Raw genomic sequence first — 20,101 nt, 5'->3', positions numbered from 1 at the left:
TTAAAGATTTTCGGTCCAAAAACTATTTTCGACCATCATAAAACATATTAATTTCCGTATTAATGTCGCCTCAACCTAAGCTTCTTAAATTCATGTAGAACATTTTAAAGATTTTCGGTCCAAGAAATCGCTTTTGGACCTTGCGTTTGTAGGGCAGATCATCTGTTCAAAAGTAACATTACAATAAGTTTGTTTGTGTTGTTAAAAAACCCTGCAAATTTGTAATTAACAAAACTAATATATACCAGACAAACCCTGATTGCAAATCCAATTGACGAAGTTGAAGTTTGATGGCTGACTACAACTCTAAAATATCCTCCTCCTCATCTCCTTAAATTTCTTTCCAGTTGTTTAAAATTTTCGATGTCCAAATCAAAACCCTAATAAGATAAACCCTAATTTGTTTTTGTTTATTTAAACATCGTTTTCGTTACACAAAATATAATACACACCCACATATATATATTATGCCTTGACCGTCTTTTGTGTTGGTTTTATCCATGGCGCTCCTTTGCTCATGTCAATTAGCAACTCATGAGTCACTAATCTTATATATTTATGAAATTTAATTAGCACCCTAATGCTGCTTGGGTCGTCGAAAATTCGGAGGAATGCGTGGTGATGTTTGGATCCCGTTGTCCTTACGTTGTTGTGTTGATGTTAGCTTCCTCAATTGCATCGACCTTCCTCGATGATTACTAAGCAATCCTTTGTTACCATTTGGAATGATTAGTGATTTGTGATCAAAGAAATGGAATCTGGACTCTTAAGAGTTTTGAAATTATTGACTAAGTATTTAGATGTTAATTTGAACCATGTTTGATATTCTAGCTTTTGTCTCCTTGTTGTTTTCCATTTGATAGCCTACATGCTTGTTTTTTCCCATTAAGCTTCTGAAAAGCTTAAGGATAAACTGCATGCCCACATTTATTTAATTTATGTGCACTTATATGGGCTCGTTTGGAAATGCTTTAAAATTGTAATATTTTTAGAATTAATTCTTGGTAAAAACACAAGGGATGCTTCTTTCATGAAGCACTTCAAGTGCTTTTGACCAAAAAACATTTTCTCTAAAAGCATTGTCATTTTTAAAAGCACTTCCAAACAAGTCTTATATTATAATTTGGGTAACAAATTAAGACTTTATTTTAATTTATTCCTTTTCAACAGACAAATAAGAACTTCTTAGTAGGTCACTCATCCTAGGAATGCTCTCATGCGAACTCGCTTAACTTCGGAGTTCCGATGAAACCCAAAACCAGTGAGCTCCCAAAATGCATCGTGCTAGATAGAGATAGGAATATACTTACAGGATCCACTCCCCTGGACGATGTGGGATGTTACATATATAGTGAAGACACAGATTAATTAGTATTGATTCTCCTGTAAGTTATGGGTAATGGGGATATTTACATAAACCAAGCTATAGTAAAATCAATTGTTCGCATGCACGAATCGTTCAGAATCACTGATTTGATGTGGTAACGAGTAAACAACTAACACTAGAAGTTCTCTATTATGCACTATAAAACTTTCAGATATATATATACACACACATATACATAATATATATATATATATATATATATATATATATATATATTACAATCAATAATATTTGCTACCCAACAATAACCACATCAAGATTGCTGAGATTAATAATTTATTGGTAGGAAATTAAAACCAATAAATTAAAATTTTACTTGTATTTTTACAAATGATTGGTTCCAAAAATATTTTCTCAAAAAGCTCTTTCGATCATTTTAAAGTACTTCCAAACAAGCTCGAAAATTAAAAGTCAGACGTGACCTCTACGTACACATTTAGGTCATATTAAATTAGCTTTGATGTAGATTAATTTGGCTGGACATAATAGAATGGAATGAATATAATTGTGCCTAGTGCTCTTCTTCGTGACTAATTATCTTAAGCTCTTAAGCTAATGTCGTTACTCATTCACTTTGAACTTGACCTAGAAAACAAAGCAGCAACATCTATTATATATATCATTAATTAATTTGTCAATAAATCCTTTAAATACAACAAATATGGACTTGTTTGGTTCTCTTCGATCGTTTGGAAGTAACAAGGACAAATCGGGTTCGGCAGCTCTCAACTAGTTAATGTGACTAAGCTTAAATTATTTGTGAAATTTTTGTTTAAACTACTTTAGGGTTTATAATTACTTACGTAGGTTTGAATTAAACTAATTGGTTTCAACAGGATGCATGGTAAAATACAAGGGCATCTAGTCAGGAAGGTTTGTTATGGAAGAACGATAGATAGAGATATAAAAGTTGAATTATATAGCTTGGAAAAGTATGCATTTTTACTTTGAACTTAAGAAAAACTTAAGAAATGAAACCATGCTTTCAATAGCCATATTTCTTCCTATCTAAACTATACTATATATGTAGAACCTAAAGCTACAGAGAATGGCCCTTAGGTAATTAAGTAAGTTTGATTAGGACATTGCCTAGATCATTAGTGAAAAGAAAATACATATCAAATCCTAATTAAATTCAGTGAATGATAATCATATCTTTAATATACTTAACATAAGCAATTAATATGATTACTCAAAGCTACATACTTTGGAGAGATTTTTTTGTATCTGAAACACTATTACGTGGTATTATTGTTCTACTCAAATTATGACACATGTATTTATTTTATTAACACAACACAAAATGATATATCTCGTGACAAGTGTTCCTGATACCTGTAACCCTTTATGTGTCAAGTTTAAGTAAGATTCTACACTTCTGTTCACCAACAAAATCCAATTATTATTTCTCTCTTAAAAAATATTTTGTTTATAAATTTAGGTCCTACGTTGATTTTTTTTTTTCTTGACTTTAAGCGACTTTAATTTGTTTATAAATTTGTTCTAGAAGTGAGCATACCTCGATAACTAAACAAGAAAGTGATGAGAATGTGTTTGTGTATATATACATAAATATATATAGTTAGGGAAACGTTTTCTTTAATGGTTTTTTTCTTTTACGAACGATTATTTACACTAATTCATCTAAATTATATAAAAAAAGGAATTCGAAATTAAGTGCAAATGTGAAAGCACTATGCTCTAACTAATTTGACTAAACTGAGCATAATTCACATGTGAACCATAAAAAGAAAAACAAAAGGAATACAAGGTATATAGCTAGCAAGGTTAGGGTTGTATTTACCCAACAAGTCAAGGGTATTTGGTAATTAAATTAAGTATTTCAATATTGTTTCTTGTGAGCACTATATATAATTATGTAAGGCCAAAGAAGACCAGGTTCCAAGATTAAGTCTAATTGCAAAAGTTGCTTCTCCTCCTCTGACCAGTGTCACCAGAAAAGGAGGAGCTGAGTTCCCTGCTTTTGTCTTCCTCTACCAAAAGCAAACTCCTGAATTTCTGTTCGGCAAAAACAAGTCTCTAGTACTCTAGTCCTTCTGGCAACATAGAAAATCTGAGCTGAGCGTAGAAAAAGAACAGGCTAATTATAACTGTATAATTATCTCAACCCTTATTGTCTGTCAAAAATGTCAAATATTACAGGTGATGTTGAAGAAGGAAGCTTCTCCTCAGGGAATAATACTGGAGAATTAGAAGTTCGTCAAGACCAAAAGCAGCAAGAAAACCACTTGCATCGCTCCAGCTCTGGCGGTGCTTCCGGTGCCCAAAGCAACAGTAATGGCTCTGTCACTCACCAGCAGCCGCCACTTAAGAAGAAAAGAAATCTTCCAGGAACTCCAGGCAAATAATCTTGAATTAATATCAAGTAGTTTCTTGATTTGATTGGCATGTTTCACTATATGTATATAACATACGACACAAGGCGCGGGGATTTGATTCATTTCAGAAGAACAAAACAAAAGGGCTTCTTTCCGGATCATGTCAGCTTATGTTGAGATTGATTCACTCGAGAATATTTACCAATATTTGGCGACATGCCTGAGTCTTGTAATATTTCATTTCAACGACATATATTGCTTTTTCTTTAAATAAATAAAAAATAAATAAAAAAAAAAACAAAGAGTTCTGATTTTAGTTATCTTGCGAAAGAATATAAACTTTATCAAGAATTGTTGACAATAATATACAACTGTTTGCTTGATTTCACTTTTTTTGTTGGCCACAAGTGTATATGTTGACATAATTAACCAGTGTTGCTAATTATACTAATTAATATTTATGCTACTTAATTAATTATGTTCTAAAAGTTTTGTATTTGTGTGATCAGATCCTAGCGCAGAAGTTATTGCACTATCACCAACAACCCTAATGGCAACGAACCGATTTGTGTGTGAGATCTGCAACAAAGGGTTTCAAAGGGATCAAAACCTTCAGTTGCATCGTCGAGGCCATAACCTTCCATGGAAGCTCCGGCAGAGAACCACAACTGAGGTTAGGAAAAGGGTCTACATATGTCCCGAGCCGACGTGTGTTCACCATAACCCAGCTCGGGCGCTAGGAGATCTCACCGGCATTAAGAAGCACTTCAGCCGGAAACATGGGGAGAAAAAATGGAAATGTGACAAGTGCAGCAAGAAATATGCAGTGCAGTCGGATTGGAAGGCGCATCAAAAGACCTGCGGCACAAGGGAGTATAAATGTGACTGTGGAACCATCTTTTCCAGGTTCGTTAATTAACTCATGATCATGAATAGTTTAATTTTGTTAATTGAATATTGCATGTGCATGAACATATAATCAAGATTGGGATCACCAAAAACTACTTCATGTATAGATGGTTGTTTAATCTGTTAAGAATTAGTCCCCATATGTGTATTTTTATACTAACTTACCAAGCAATAATCTTCACTAAATTAATCTATATTGCGAGTAGAATTCAGACTTGAGCGTAGAGTATGAAGTACATTGCTCTAACCAACTAACTACATTATTATTCTTCTACAAGCTAGTTATAATTTCTGCAACATTTTTCTTACAAGCATTAATTGTCACAAAATTATATGTAAAATGACTTTTAATGTACCATAATTGTTGTGCTTGAGCCCTCCAAACGCAAAAATATACGTTTAGGAAAGAAATGGCCGACCAATTGAAATAATAGTTACATTTGTCAAACTCTTTTTGGAACCTTTCTATTTTATGTCACAAAATGGAGAGATTTTTCAGTGTGACCGTCACACGAGACGGTACATCACGTGTCCTTATATAAATGGTAGGATATGTGTGTTAAAAGGTTAATAATTTAAAAATTAAAATTTTCTACCACTTACATAAAAATACGTAATGTACCATCCATTTTCCGGTCACAACTAAAAATTTCTCCACAAAATGATCTCTCCCTTCCAACATTGTTTAGACACAATAACAATGACATACTTGTTGACACGATTTTTAATATAAGTGGAGTGCACGCAATAATAGAGCCCATTTATATTAGCTTATGTCTATTTTGTATGTCCAAATAGTTTATTGCAATTTAAATAAGATAACTACATGCACATTCTTCCACAGAATTTTATGTAATCAACAATATCAAGTACAAATTTTGTACTTTTGCATGTAAACGTGCAGGAGGGATAGCTTCATCACCCACAGAGCTTTTTGTGACGCATTGGCAGAAGAAAACAACAAAGTAAACCAAATGTCTATGCCACATGATCAGCTCATATCATCAACGGCCATGAACACCAGCACCTCCACCATGGGAGGAGGAGGAGTCTCCGAATTCCTCAATTACGATATTAACCCCAACAAAAACAAGCTTCCTGAAGATCTGGTCCCAATGCCATTCAAATCCATGAACATGAACATGAACATTCCAGGTGGTGGTGGAGGACCAGGCATGTTCTCAAGCACCGCCGGTTCGCTCTTTGGCGGGCCAAGAAGCGTGTCTTCCACCTCGGCCTCCAGCCTTCAGCTAAGTTCCAACAACAACAACAACAGCTCATCAGGGTTCAATTACCTTCACAACCAAGAAATCAAAAACGGAGGCAGCAGCCTAAGTAGTATTACTGGGGCTGCTCAAATGTCAGCCACCGCCTTGCTTCAAAAAGCCGCCCAAATGGGAGCCTCCGCAAGCAACTCTACGATCAACTCGCCGATGATGCAGAAGAGCTTTGTTAGCAGCATGGCAGGTCCTGATCACGGACACCTCTCTAGCCCGAATTCCCTTCTCAACAATAATATTCGACCCCCACCATCGTATGATCATCAACCTCACCACTTCCAACAACAACCTCAAGCGTCTGATCCTCTATCATATAATTCACACAACATGATGGGAGGGTTCACTAACCAGCTCATGCAAAAGGGCCCACAAGAAATGTCACAGCTGTTTGATCATCACTCCAACAACTCAGCCGCTAGCTCGGCAATGACAGACATGGGACTCTTCAGCCAAGTCTTCATGGGGATCGATGGCGATCCCCACCAGCACCATCAGAGCCACCAGGCATTGTTGAAGAATTTCGAACAAGACCATCAGAACATTAATAGCCCTACCAACAATTCCAGTAGTAGTATTTCGACGCATCGAATGAACAGCGCGCTGGGGCCTTCAACGACGCTCGATCTGCTGGGTATCGGAGGGTCGAGGCCGCCAAACTTGCATGAGCAGCACCACCACCACCACAACCAGCAACAAAGGCTGGACTTGGAGGCAATGAGTCAGCACAGATTGCCGGCAATGATGAACCCTTTTCAGCAACAGCAACAACGCTCGCATGGAGATTCGGCTATGGAAAAACAGATTTGGGATGTTTGAGAAAAGATATTCATGTTCCTTGTAATATCTACATGTACGATGTATCCATTACTTGCGGAAGAAGGAGAAGAAGAGGAAGCGAGAAGAAACAAACTAGGGTTTGTTTTGTTTCGCTGACACGTTTGAGATTTGAGCTAATTTGGGACTTTTTTCTTTCTGCCCAAGTCACTTTTTATATACTGACCCAATGAGATGATAGAAGCTCTGGGTATATTTGCCAAAAGATACTGTTATCCACATACTTATTTTTACTTTTCACATACTCTTCTCACTTTTCGACCGTCAGACCGGATGAGTTGAAGAAGATCAATGACAAAAAATTAGCAAAAGTGTGTGGAAAATAGAAATGTGAAAATAGTACCATCCTTGCTCATCAATTCAGAAAATCCCATGGGTATTTTTCCTTTCATAAATCAATAAAAAACTTGAATGTGACTTTGCTTTCCCTTTGGAATGAATGTTCAATGTTTACATCAATGCCTTGAACCAATAAAAGGGAGGAAATATTTCAAAGGTAGTTAAAAACCATCACGCATTATATCAATGTTATAATATGAATGAACGTCAAGTTTATTTTTTAGAGTATAATATGAATAACGTGTTATAATATGAATGGTTCAAGAGTACGAACAAATTGCATTGTCCAACTGGAATATGAGTGGAATTGGTTTGTCAATCATCAATCATTGTGTAGGCCTCTTAACTACAATTGGACTTGGAAATAAATGAATAGAAGCCCATTTCCACTTTTAGATCTTTAACGTCCATTGCTAAATGGGCGTTATTGGGCTAAAGGTATTGGGGGTAATTTCGTAATTCAGTAAAGTTGCTCGGCCCATAAGACGGCTAAACACTTGAACCCTAATCGGAATCGCGCTTCTATATATTCAGAGCTCAGAGCCTACCTCGTCACAGCAATCTCTGTCTTCTCGCCGTCTCTCTCTTTCTCTCTCTAGAATTAGGGTTTTGCTCTCTCTTTCTCTCTCTAGAATTAGGGTTTTGCTTTGTGCGATTTGCTTGAGGCAGTGATGATGAAAATCTACCTATTTTCTGAGGGATTAAATTCCCAAGTGTGATTACAAAAATTACCAATGGATCCTTCTGAGCCTCCCAACTCTCTTCTTCTTCGTTAATTTTATTCTTCTTCTTTTTTTTTCAATTTTATTTTGTTTTTATTTTCTCTGTTTAATTAAGAACCGTTGATGTGATGATATGTTTCTCGGAATCTCCACCGTGTCGACTAAATTACAGACTACAATTATCTGATCAACGGTTCTCACTTTTCTGTTCAATTTTTTTTTTGGTATATAATTATTTTTCCTAATTTTCAACCTTAACCCAGAAAAAAAAAATTCAAAAAACCAATTTTCTTTGGCCTAATTGTTTAATTGTCTTGAATTTATGACAAAATTCAGTTCTTGTAATTGGAAAAGCATCCTTGCCGGATCCTCTTTGTGGGGATTCGAGGATCAAGCTATCACAGTTCATTGTATATTGTACAGTCAGAAATTATTATAAATTTAAAATTTAAAATTAAATATAAATATTATTTAAAGAAAATTAATCGTACAATATACGATGAACGGTCGTTATTGCTTGATCCTCCGGATTCCCACCGGCGAAGATCATTTTCCTTTATTTGTTGGACAGAAATTTAAATCGTGGATAAATTCAAGACCATAGAATCAATTTTAGCCAAATAACAAATATTAATGGAGCATCAAAATAATTAAAATTTTTAATGTGCCAGTGTAATGAATGCGTTTGTGCATTGAACGGTTGAATTTTTTTCGAACAAATTGAACGGTTGAATTTGTAAGGCTAGATTTTGATAGTCTGTAATTCAAAGACCGGTGCATTTCGTACATTGGTTGAAAAATATTCAAAGTAAACTGTCACAAAACAAATTGTAAAAAATAAAATTAGGACCTGCTAAATCACTAATATAATTTAACAACACATTTGTGATATACATACACAAATTTTAATGTCAAGTTAAATGGATTTGTAACGATTATATTTGTGAGATACATATTGTTTGCACTAAAATGTGCATCATTTCACTTATTTGGATAAAATATGGCATTTGGAGGATTAATGTGCAAGAAGGCTAACTTGGAAAGATATTTGACTGCAAGTGGGGTAGTTTGACATTATAATATTGATTTTACCTTTTATTTGGATGGTGGAGGCTTACCAAGAGATTTGTTTAATCAGGACAAATGCATGCTTGGCCAAGCTTCTTTCGAGCAAGTTCATTGTTCTCAGCAAAGGAGCTCTTTTAGATCTCTATATAAATAAACAACGGCAGAAGGATTATGAACACTCAAACAACCAATCTATCAACTCTACTCAAATTAGCTCATCAACTTCCTTGTAGACATTTAGTTTTAGCCAAGCATTCATTGTTTTCCTTGTTTATTAGCTCTACTGCTCACTAGTAGTATCGATCTCATTTGTAGTTCATGTACAACTCATTTCCAGTCATTTAATTTACAATTAATCTATAATATTAGTCATTCACTTTTCTCTATCATTTACATTTCTAGCAACCATGCCATTTACATATTGTTTCATCTCTCCATATAAGTAAAGGCAAACAAAGAACCTTGATTTGAGCCACTCTCACTCAATGACACAATCTCTTGGTTTGAAGTCAAACTCAGGCGCAACCTCAATCATTCAGATCTCGTCTACTAATGACATATAGTAAGAGAAAAGGTCTAGGATTGAGATCTGAGCAGGAATTATTCCCAGGTGGGCAAAGCGCGCCGTCCCAGCGTGCTTCGGCAACTGCACCGGGAGGTAAATTCCCGGCCTGCCAGCGAGGCCCATGGCGAATTTAGGGAGCAAACACATATACACAAGCAGAAGAAACTTTTTAGTGTGCCTGAAACGTAGAACAAAAAAAATATTCTTCTAATTTTGTAATAACCTGTGTTTTCGTCTGGGTTCTGAGACAATGAAAAATCTCTTCACAAGCTTAATGCCGTTGTGAATGAGAGACGAAAGAGTCCATAGAGAAAGACCATTATCACACCAAAACAAACTATTGAAAAGAATTCAAGATTTACAGTTTATATTTCTTTGGACCAGAAAGCCGAAGTCTTGGGCCCAAAAGCACAATTCAGTTCAGATAGGTAACAAATCCAATCGTCAAATTAAAGAATTAGGCTTTAGAATTTTGATATTTGTTTTTAGAAAGTGAAAATTACAAAGAAAAATGTTTGCCCAAAATTTAGAATATTTTTTCACCCTAATAAAATTGAAATTAATGATCAGTAGAGTGTTCTTATGAGCATCTCAAATCTACAGTCACAGTCACAATGGCTTTTACAAGCTCTCACTCGTTTCCAAAACTGAGACTCGAGAGAGTAAGGACTTTCGTGTCACGTCATTCATCCGTCCCAATGCTTAATCCACGAAGGGGCAAGAGAGAACAAGTCCGTTCGTAACATATCCAGTCTGGATTATAGGAACTCAGTCTCCGCCGCGGTTAGGCCATCTGTTCCCCCGCTGCCGAGTATGACCGCGGTATCCGGCAGGATTCCTTCCCCTTGACGTGTAATCCCGTCCCGGATTTGTTCTGGGTTCTCTTCCGTACATGTAGCCGGGATTTCTACTCGGACTATCATCATCATCCGGACTCCACGAATGGAAATCTTGGTTGCTGCCAACACGTTCATATCCTTCCCAAGGACCTGACAAGTGAGGCTGCAAATGTCCCCCATGCGATGCGTTATACTGGTTTTGGTTCTCTAAGTAATGGTAATTTGAAGTCAAATCCTGCCTGGCTCTCCACGACTCGGACGGAGGGACGGCTTTTCCCATCGGCGGATTAGGCGAGTACGTAGGTGTAGAAAAACGTTGTTGTTGTTGTTGTAACGGCTGCGGTTGTCTTTGTTGCCTTGCCATATTCGAAAACAAGGGCTGCTGCATTTCTGCTAGATTATATGAGGTAGACAGAGGGGCTCGTTCGACATTGCTCGTGCTCTCACCCCAAACTGATGGCACAGTCATGTTCGATAAGTTGTGAAAGTGTGTGTTCTTCGTAATAGAAGTCATCTCCGAGGCGGGTGTTTGCATAGGATAATAATCCGGTGAGTATGAAGGTACCGCTGGCTGCGGAGTTGAGAGCCGTTCGGGCGGAATACTGCGATGAGCAGATGAAACCTGTGGCATCTGTTGGGGAAATGCATTCCTTCCAGCATCTCCCTTCCATCCACTCTGCGAAAACCGCAGAAAAACAATCAGTTTAACTTGCAGATAATTATACTGAACATGTATGATTACATCAAGAAATTAAAGTTTCAATGGTTAAATTCACAGAATTTTCTCAAATTTTCCTTTTTCTGTAATATTACACAATATGTGGCCCTAATAAGGTTTATAGCCTGGCCACCATCTATGGCCCATGCAGAGAATTCCCATCCCATCTATCTAAAGGTGAACGGGGATGTCACTGTGATGATATGTCAAACCAATAATGCATTGCCATGTGGGAAAGCCATAAAGCGTTTAGCCTGTCGTTGGCTTGGAATACCGCTGACAATGACATCCCGAAGTGTAGGTAAGTTTATCTCCGTCCACGGGAATATCAACCACCATTCACTACTTGCCACTTGTTTCATCGATGGTGACTCCTAACCAGAATCGAGATAACAAGACCCTACAGTTCAACACCACCAATGGAGGTTCAACTTTTACCAAAATTATCAATTGTGCTTCTATTTGCTTGGCTTTCAGGATTCTAGAGCGGGAGGGGCTAGAGTGCAGTGCATGGTAAATTTTTTCTACTAGTAGTCAAAAACTGCAAGAGTGAATACAATGTCCGGCAGAAGTTGCAAAATGAGCCCGAGTAACGCACCGTTCCAGGGTTGCTCGAAGGTGTCGGAGATGGAAGAGAAACCTCGACCCTCTCCTCCATTTTTCTACCTAAACCATTTACACTACCGGCAACACCAGCCCCACCGGACTTAATCATATCCAGCAGTTTTACTGTATCCTCGCTCGACAAGTTAGCAGCCTGGCCGGAAGTCAAAGCAAACACCAGTTCTGGATTTTTTAGCAGTACTGCAAGCAGTTCTAGATCCGGTTCAGCTGCGCTTGCTTTGTTAATTTGAGATAAGGCCGGTGGCAAGGAAGCGACGCTGTTTGCTCCTTGAGAAGGAACGACCATTGTTTCTGGATTATATTCTCTAGGGAAAGCTTGTGTTTCAGTGGAATCGGCAACATCAGGCGGCTGTTCTATTGGTATTTCTGGTGTTAAAGAATCATCGTAGTCCATTTCAATGTCCCATGGTTCCTTCGGGTTAGATGGTGTCTCCTGGACTGTCCGGTAAATAATTTCCTTCTCGCGGCGGTTTCTGTTTCTCTGGACTTCATTTTCTTTGCCATTCTCACCACCACCAACACTCCACGAAGGATCGAGTTTTATTTCTGCAGAAAGGAAAGGAAACGGCATGAAAAAGTATCCAACTGCAGAAAATGTTACTTTCAGCACTTACAGAAGCCATCAACCAACCAAAAACTAAGTAAAAAAATAATGGGCGAATATAACAGTGTCCAGAATCTCTGTTTTTGCTTCCTCTAAGCGATCAACGTCCATTTATCCGTTAATGCCTTCACGGCCAAGTTCATCAGTTATTTTGCCCGGTATCATGGGATAAAACGCGTCTCATGCCTATCTCATTCCGCACGTGATAGGTAGAAGACGGGTATATCCCCGTGCCAGGTAAGTCCCTCTTGTCCTTCTCAAGATGCATTTCATAATGAAGCATGCTACCAGAGTTTCAATGCGAGCTCCCGGAACTGTGAATTACCGGGTGCTGGCCATATGGGTTTGGTTCGTAATCAGTTATTCAATTATGTTTATCTTTTCAAGCTAATGAATTCAAAATTGATGATATTTCCATTCACTCAGCCTGCTTTGTAGAATTCACATAGGAACCCATAAAATAATCATGACAAAACTAAACTTTATTAAAATTTCTTACAAGAAACAAAATGTCGTCAAATAAATCTTGTAGCACATTATTTATGTAACGTGTGGCAAAACGGCCCTCAGAATTATCACAGTCCACAACAATAGAGGAGAAAGTAAGGAAAGGACGAGTCATTTCTGTCAACAAAACAAGCATTGACATTAATATACTCAGAAACCTAAACTGAGCGAGCCCACTTTTATCCGGCAAGGAACACCCACATGGGCACCAGTACACCCAGCTACTGTCACATGGAAGAAATGACATCCTCCATTCGTTTTCTCTATGCGGCAGGTATAATCTACCACATAATTGTGATGCCTGGACTGTAACATTCCCTACCAAAATGCAAAACATAAATAGTAACAGGACCAAGTCTGAGTGTCCAAAGGATTTTAAGAGGTACACGCAACTGCTATAAGGTTGAGTTAGAGCACCAATTTAGTAAGCGGGAGTTCTTGAGTTCAACTCTTATAAGTGAACAAAAAAGATATTAAAAAAAAAAAAGTTGAGCAAGGAAATTATTGGTCAATGAGAAGCTATTAACTCAAAAAATTAACTGTCTCTCTATGATATACGTTGGAAGTACTGAAGGCACTCTCCCAACAAACTCTAAACAACTAAGGTAGATCTCTTATTTTTCTTTTCCCTTTTCCCTTTCTATTACGCCTACTGCTTTCATACTTAACATTACGAACAAAGAGTCAAAGGAACGAGAAAAGAGCCACTAAAAGCATATGTACCTGGAGGCATCTTCCATGGGATCTGGATTCTCCTGCACTTCTCTAATATGGGCTCCTTCAAATCCATACTCCGCTTTGGGGCAATAGTAGTTTCGGGCCTATTAGGAGTTTCCCTCTCTTTCAAAGGATATGTCGCAGGTATATTGGGTTCCTCAATGTTAGACCGAATTGGAACTTTGGGTACCACAGGCAAAATGCTTGCTTGAGAAGTTTTAAGTTTTTTCACACCTTCAGTCTTCAATTCTTTATTTTCATGGGATGAACCAGATTTCCCATACTTGCTCTGCATAAATTGTGCTCGCATTTTTGCTTTTTGGATATCATCAGCAGACATTGGACGAGCCTGACTCACAGGTGTTGTCCTTGTGGCCTGAACACTTCTCCCAGCTGATTTTTGGCCAGGTTGTTCCACCAACTGAACTTTTCTGCGCTCTCGAAATTCTGCCACTAGCTAAGGAAAGAGGCTCCTTCACTCTCATATGTTTAAAAAATCAAGTTTTACACACTATATTCATATAACATTTTTTTAGGCCATCCACGTAGAAACATAACAACGTAGAAATAAAACCCTTCATCGACAAAAAGCCTACTTTTCTTAACTAATGATATAATTTTGTTCAAATAAGTAAATGTTACTCAAAAGTTCTATATACCACTTGGGAGAAAATTGTAAAAACCTATATTAAGGATACGAGATGAAGATACACCGAGGATGTTCTTCTTATTTGACTCATCTGATGATGCTGTCAATAACTTCAAGGGTTCTGAAGCATTTACTTTCCTGAAAAAAATGCATTCAAGAATAACACCACAAACGCTGTCTTATGAACATGTATGTCAGAAGAAATAAACATTCTTACCTGAAATTCTCTGCACTTTCAAATGGTGTTCCAAGGAAGTCTTCCTGTAAAACATAAAATAAAATCTGTAAAAACTACGCACCTTAAATCAATTTGAACGAATTTTTAATTAAATCTACGAAGCACTTACAGAAATATCCATATTTGACTTCCACGATTCATCACCCATAACTTCATCGATACTGCAAGAAAATTTTAGATTAGTAAAAACTGATTACCCAATTTTTCAGTGCATTGGCAGTGAGAATTGAGAAATGTACTTGCCTCTGCTTCAGAATTACTAACTCTTGTCCTGAATCACTAGATGTTTTAATGCCATTTGGTTTCTCCAAAGCTTGGTTTTTTGCTAATAACTTGCTCCACCTTGATAGCAAAACTCTTGCCCTGTTTGATATGTCTGATCTTCAAATCAGATAAATGAGATTAAATAATTTCATGGTTTATAAAAAATGACAGATACAGCATATATAGATCGCTTATTATACAAAAGAATTTTGCCCTAGAAATAAAACTAAGATGAATGAGAAGAAAAATGCTATTGTGTATGGTAAAGTACGGCCGGAGAACATATAGAGTTGCTTACTTGTACTAACCATAGTTTAGAGATATCAAAGCAATATAACCATCTATGCATATTGAGAACCTTGTTTTGTTGAGTCAAGAACAAGTTTAACCACACAGATATGAGCATGAAAGAACTTGAGAGAGACGGGGTACGGTAGAGAGGTGATAAAGCACCAAAGAACTATCTGTAACAAATACACACCTGCTGTCCTGTAAAACCGCAGTCGATTAACACTTTGCAATACGGCTGACATATGCAAAGGAAGTGCTTTATGTAGAGGCAAATGACAAAGAACCTGTGCAGCAGGTAATGTTAGAATTTTAAACAACAATCATTAAATGCGGAAGATAGATCATTGACAAGATGGATTCCAGTTCAATAAGTACCTTTAAGATAACTAGTAAAACATTTGTTTGTTCTTCGACAGCAGCTTGACTCAACCACGTTACTAAAATCATTACACCTCCTTTAGTTAAGAACCTGCACGTATACAAGTGGATGTTTGGAACATGAAAAGAGACAAATAGTGTTGTACTATGAAACCTATAAAGTGATTTGTATTACCAACATAATACTGAAGAATTTTGTATCCGCAGTATCCACTCCATCAGTTTCACTTGCCCAGAAAATGTTTCTTCTTTCCGCATCAGGTTGAAAATGTCTTCAACAAAACATTTATCTAAATCGTCTAATCCAGAAGGAGCATCATCCTGCGTTGAGCATGATGGTGCATCTTCAACATTTGCTGGACCAACAGAGTTCAAGGGAACTGGATCACTTGGTGTCAAAGAATCAGGGCTTGTTGAGACCCCATCCTGCAAATCTTTATGTTCACCAGATTTCAAGGCCTTTTCCCTTGACAACTGTACTAGTTTTCTAACTCTCGACCGTTGACTGTTAAAGAAATCACGAACCTGTCAATTAATGGAACATATGTAAGAAACAATTAAAAAAATCACCATAAAAGGACCACACTGGGGAGAAAACGTGGATCAACCAAAAAATAGCCTGTTGTAAAGTGTAAGGCGGTATATCACTATCAGTTTAAACCACATTGGCGCACATGGTAGGGGTCATATGACGGCATAAACTAAATGCATTACAAAAACATCTAAAGGAACAAGTATTTGAGAAGGAAAGCTGAATGAAAGGTAACCTGTGTGACTGTAATGCCGAATAGAGCATTGAGCTCCCGAGATTCCTTCTTACTAATCGAATCTTTAATCGAAAAAACAGATTGCATATACTTTATAGCCTTTGGATTTAACAAATCCCTAGGTCTTTTTCCTGCAATTGGACCATCTAGTTAATATATAACAGATGATGGCCACAATGAACAAACACAAGAAAAGTATAAATATTTGTAAACAGTAAACTATAGCATCCAGATGGGTATATAGCATCTCACATAATTAAGCTGAATAAGCAAATTAAACAAGATTAACCCCACAATTAGCAATAATAATCCCACTTCCAATACTTACCAATCTTAATTGAAAGAGCACCAGCTGCCTGCATATCACAAAACGAAAGACAACATCATTAGAATTAGGTATTGTAATTTTCTTTAAATTTTCCTCCAATTTCTCGGGAAACCAAACACGCAGAATGCAAATTCGAATACGAAGACAACGCACCATCTCTTGGGAGAGAGGATTGACACCGGTGAGTTTGCATTGGGTGCCGACGATTCTCTGGAGCTGATCGATCTGGCTGTGGAAAAGCTCCCTCTGCGAGTCCAAGAACTTCCCGAACGACTCCGGGGAGGTCCCAATCTCCATCTCCGCCGACGGATCCTCCATTGCCGACCTCCAAGCTCGAGTTTCTGAAGCTAAATGCAGCCCATGAAGAATTCGAATTCAGCTCTTAATCACTGGGAAGTTTGGGATAGAATTAGGGTTAGGCTTCGACAAGAGAAGAGGAGAGAGAAAGAGAGAGAGAGAGAGAGAGAAACAGGGTGGAAGCAGAGCAGGAAAGTAAAACCCAAAACAATTGGCGCGTGTGTCTTTCGGATCCGGTTCGTGGGTTTGGGCTCTCTCCCGATTCGGTTTGCTTTTCGGTCGCATTGTTATGCTCTACTCAATATTACGGTCTAATGGTATTTTCTTTATTTGAAAGTGAGAAGTTTTATATTCGAATCTTGTAAATGGCGAATTTGATACCAAATTAGGCTGCCCATTATATGGTTTTGCCGAACTCTCCCTCACCTTAGTATAAAAATATAGATGTACTCAAAAATAAATAATAAATTGTAAAAAGTTACACGTGCTAATTTGGGACATGACATAAATGGGTTTTGGTTTGTCATAATGGTGTTAGTGTCCATTATCAAGTTGAACTCTTGAACACATCTAATTATTTGAATTAAGATTCATTTTGAATTTCTGTGTGTGAAGCTTGCTAATTAAGAAATTCAAACAACTGACTTTCAATCCTATGGCCACTGTCAATCCGTACCACTTGCCCACTTCTAAAAACCCAAAAGCTTGAACAACCCAAATCTTTTTCTCTATCTTGAATGGTCTGCAAGTTTTGGACACATAGATCGGAGTGAATCTCATTCTTAATTGCTTATGTAAGCAAAACTCGTCTAACCCACATCTGACCCATAAAATATGAAGTTGAATTTGACACGTTCGTGTGGTATGCACGTGCCTTGCAACTTGGATTTGTATTATATTTGGTTTTCTCACATAAAATTAGGGTGGATCCTAGGATCAAACACATGAAAAATAATCATATTATTAAATGGGTTAATCGTTATAATTTCCATGTGTATGTTCATGATGAGAAAATATGATAGGTTTAGTAATCTTGTCTAGGTTAAGGTTTGTCATCAACGCGTGTATTCTATCCAGGTTAATCCGAACTCAACACGTTTAGATAATAGATTCATCCATATATCATATATTTTACGTGAAGAGGTCTCTATTGCACCCAATGCACAATTACAATGGTGTCATTGATTCAATGATTGCTTATCACGAGTTCTAAAAGTAAACCAATTGACTGATTGATGTTTACCATGTGGTGTGTTTAGTTGTATAAGAGTATCTCTCCTTCTCGTGCGATCTAATTTCTCAGGTGATGATCAGTCGGTCATCTCAAAAGTGAGTGTGTGGGCGGACCAACCAATGGTGACCATGCGTCAGGGTGATCCCCATGGTGGCCTGCTCTTGTAATTCATGGGCTCTATGTCCTAAAGCTTCTGGGCTTATATTGGTCCATAGGGCTTATTCAACGACCTATATTTTTCGGCCTTAATGTGTTGTTGGGTTACGAGAGTCCTACAATACATGACAATTCTTTTTATTTTTTAATTTTGAAAACTTACGTAGTTTTTATTTTTTTATGATAGAAGACTAAATAGTTTTTTCAACATTTTTTATTGACAAATAAAGTTTTATTAATGGGTAATTTAAATTTAGATATAAATATATTTCTTTGAGTTGAAAAAAACTTAATTTTATTCATAGCACGACTCTCAAATTTTAACAATAAAATAACCTTTCAGCAAAATAAATATAAATATCAATTTAACTTAATGAAATACCAAAATATTATTTTTCCCACAATCATTTTGGACATCTGACTTGTTTCGAAATGCTTTTAAAATGACTTAAACCGTTTTTGGTGAAGATAATATTGGATCAATTCTTAATAGAAACACAAGTAAATCTAGAAAAAAACACTTGAAGTGTTTTTCTTCACAAGCATCTATTAATGTTTTTTTTAACAAAGATATTAGATGGGAATGGATGAGCTTAGCCTCATAATGAGCTAGCAATAATACGATTCAAATTCAACTTTGACGATAATCAAACCTAAAATCTCTCACTTAAAAGTGAATAACATCAATTTCACCTATTAGTTACTTAGTACTATTGTCTAGCAGTATTCTTCTTCATTCGTATGTTAGAAGTTTTAGGTTCGATTATCACGAAAAACAAATTTGAACCACCTTTACATTATTGTTTATAAAAAAAAGGGTAAAAGACTATTTACTACTCTCATGTTTCGTGGTTTTCAACATTTAGTATATCAAGTTTTTTTCGTCTCAGATTCATACCTAAAGTGTAAATTTTGGGACAGTCTCATACATCCGTTAGTCAAACTGTTAAATCTGTCGTTAATTGTGACGTGGCGTTCATGTGGACAATGACTAGGCGCCACGTCACAATTAACGACAGATTTAACAGTTTGACTAACGGATGTATGAAATTGTCCCAAAATTTACACTTTAGGTATGAATCTGAGACGAAAAAAACTTGATGTACTAAATGTTGAAAATCATGAAACATGAGAGTAGTAAACAGTCTTATACCCTAAAAAAAATATTTCATCTATTAACCCTATCGTTTGTATATAAAAAAAGGGTAAAATACTGTTTACTACTCTCATGTTTCGTGGTTTTCAACATTTAGTACATCAAGTTTTTTTCGTCTCAGATTCATACCTAAAGTGTAAATTTTAGGACAGTCTCATACATCCGTTAGTCAAACTGTTAAGTTTTCCGTTAACTGTGACGTGGCGCACTAACTGGGCGCCACGTGTCATCCACTTTTTTTTTTTTTTTTTTTTCTTTTCTTCTTCCTTCTTCTTCTTCTTATTCTTCCTCCGACTGCAACTTTTTTTTTTTCTTCCTTCTCTCTTCCTCCCTTCCTCCTTCCTTCCCTTTCTTCCCCTTCTTCCTTCTTCTTCTTCCGAATCTGGGGAAGCTTTTTTATTTTTTTTTTCTTTTTCTTCTTCTTCCTTCTCTTTCCTCATTCTTTCTTCTTCTTCTTCTTCTTCCTTCTCTTTCCTCCTTCTTTCTTCTTCTTCCTTCTCTTTCCTCCTTCTTTCTTCTTCTTCTTCTTCCTCTGAATCTACCCAGATTCAATTTTTTCTTTTTTTTTTCTTCTTTCTTCTTCTTCTTCCTTCTTCTTCTTCTTCTTCTTCCTCCGAATTTGCCCAGATTCAGTTTTTTTTTCTTCCTCCTTCTTCCTTCCCCTTCTTCTCCTTCTTCCTTCCCCTTCTTCGTTCTTCTTCTTCTTCCTCCGAATCTAGGGGAAGATGAAATTTTTTTTTTAGGAAGAAGAAGAAGAAGAAGGAGGAAGGAAGGAGGAGGAAGAAGAAGAAGAATGAGGAAGAAAAAAAAAAGTTGCAGTCGGAGGAAGAAGAAGAAGAAGAAGGAAGAAGGAGGAAGAAGAAGAAAGAAAAAAAAAAAAACAAAAACAAA

General features: G+C 36.8%; 2 protein-coding genes and 2 non-coding genes across 5 annotated transcripts; 3 read left to right on the top strand and 1 right to left on the bottom strand.

Moving 5' to 3' along the window:
• The first annotated feature begins 3,534 nt into the window (after window positions 1-3,534).
• Window positions 3,535-6,954, top strand: LOC103449254 (zinc finger protein GAI-ASSOCIATED FACTOR 1-like). The gene is made up of 3 exons (XM_070808547.1): window positions 3,535-3,748; window positions 4,236-4,632; window positions 5,531-6,954. The coding sequence occupies exons 1-3, from the start codon at window positions 3,535-3,537 to the stop codon at window positions 6,729-6,731; spliced, it is 1,812 nt and encodes a 603-aa protein (XP_070664648.1). The 3' UTR covers window positions 6,732-6,954.
• A 793-nt stretch (window positions 6,955-7,747) lies between these two features.
• Window positions 7,748-7,844, top strand: LOC114819888 (small nucleolar RNA R41). Its single transcript, XR_003767186.1, has one exon. It is a non-coding gene; the product is annotated as a small nucleolar RNA R41 (small nucleolar RNA).
• An 84-nt stretch (window positions 7,845-7,928) lies between these two features.
• LOC114819891 (small nucleolar RNA Z155) lies at window positions 7,929-8,003 on the top strand. The gene has a single exon (XR_003767189.1). It is a non-coding gene; the product is annotated as a small nucleolar RNA Z155 (small nucleolar RNA).
• Window positions 8,004-9,892: 1,889 nt separating this feature from the next.
• On the bottom strand, window positions 9,893-16,871 carry LOC103449131 (homeobox protein LUMINIDEPENDENS-like). Of its 2 annotated transcripts, none has more exons than XM_008388418.4 (13): window positions 16,521-16,871; window positions 16,368-16,395; window positions 16,040-16,170; window positions 15,448-15,797; window positions 15,270-15,363; window positions 15,085-15,178; window positions 14,583-14,715; window positions 14,449-14,500; window positions 14,319-14,362; window positions 14,151-14,239; window positions 13,459-13,899; window positions 11,599-12,170; window positions 9,893-10,958 (listed from the first exon to the last, which is right to left on the bottom strand). In XM_008388418.4, exons 1-13 carry the CDS (start codon window positions 16,683-16,685, stop codon window positions 10,212-10,214), a joined length of 2,940 nt encoding a protein of 979 aa, XP_008386640.1. In that variant the 5' UTR covers window positions 16,686-16,871; the 3' UTR covers window positions 9,893-10,211. The 2 variants fall into 2 exon arrangements, with proteins under 2 accessions (XP_008386640.1, XP_008386639.1); XM_008388417.4 differs by having other exon boundaries at window positions 16,040-16,185; window positions 16,521-16,842.
• Window positions 16,872-20,101: the final 3,230 nt, after the last annotated feature.

Source organism: Malus domestica, chromosome 11 (assembly GCF_042453785.1).
Source record: "Malus domestica chromosome 11, GDT2T_hap1".
In the NCBI taxonomy this organism is placed as follows: domain Eukaryota; kingdom Viridiplantae; phylum Streptophyta; class Magnoliopsida; order Rosales; family Rosaceae; genus Malus; species Malus domestica.
Note: the sequence above shows the minus strand (reverse complement) of the source record. Positions and strands in the feature narration are given on the sequence as shown.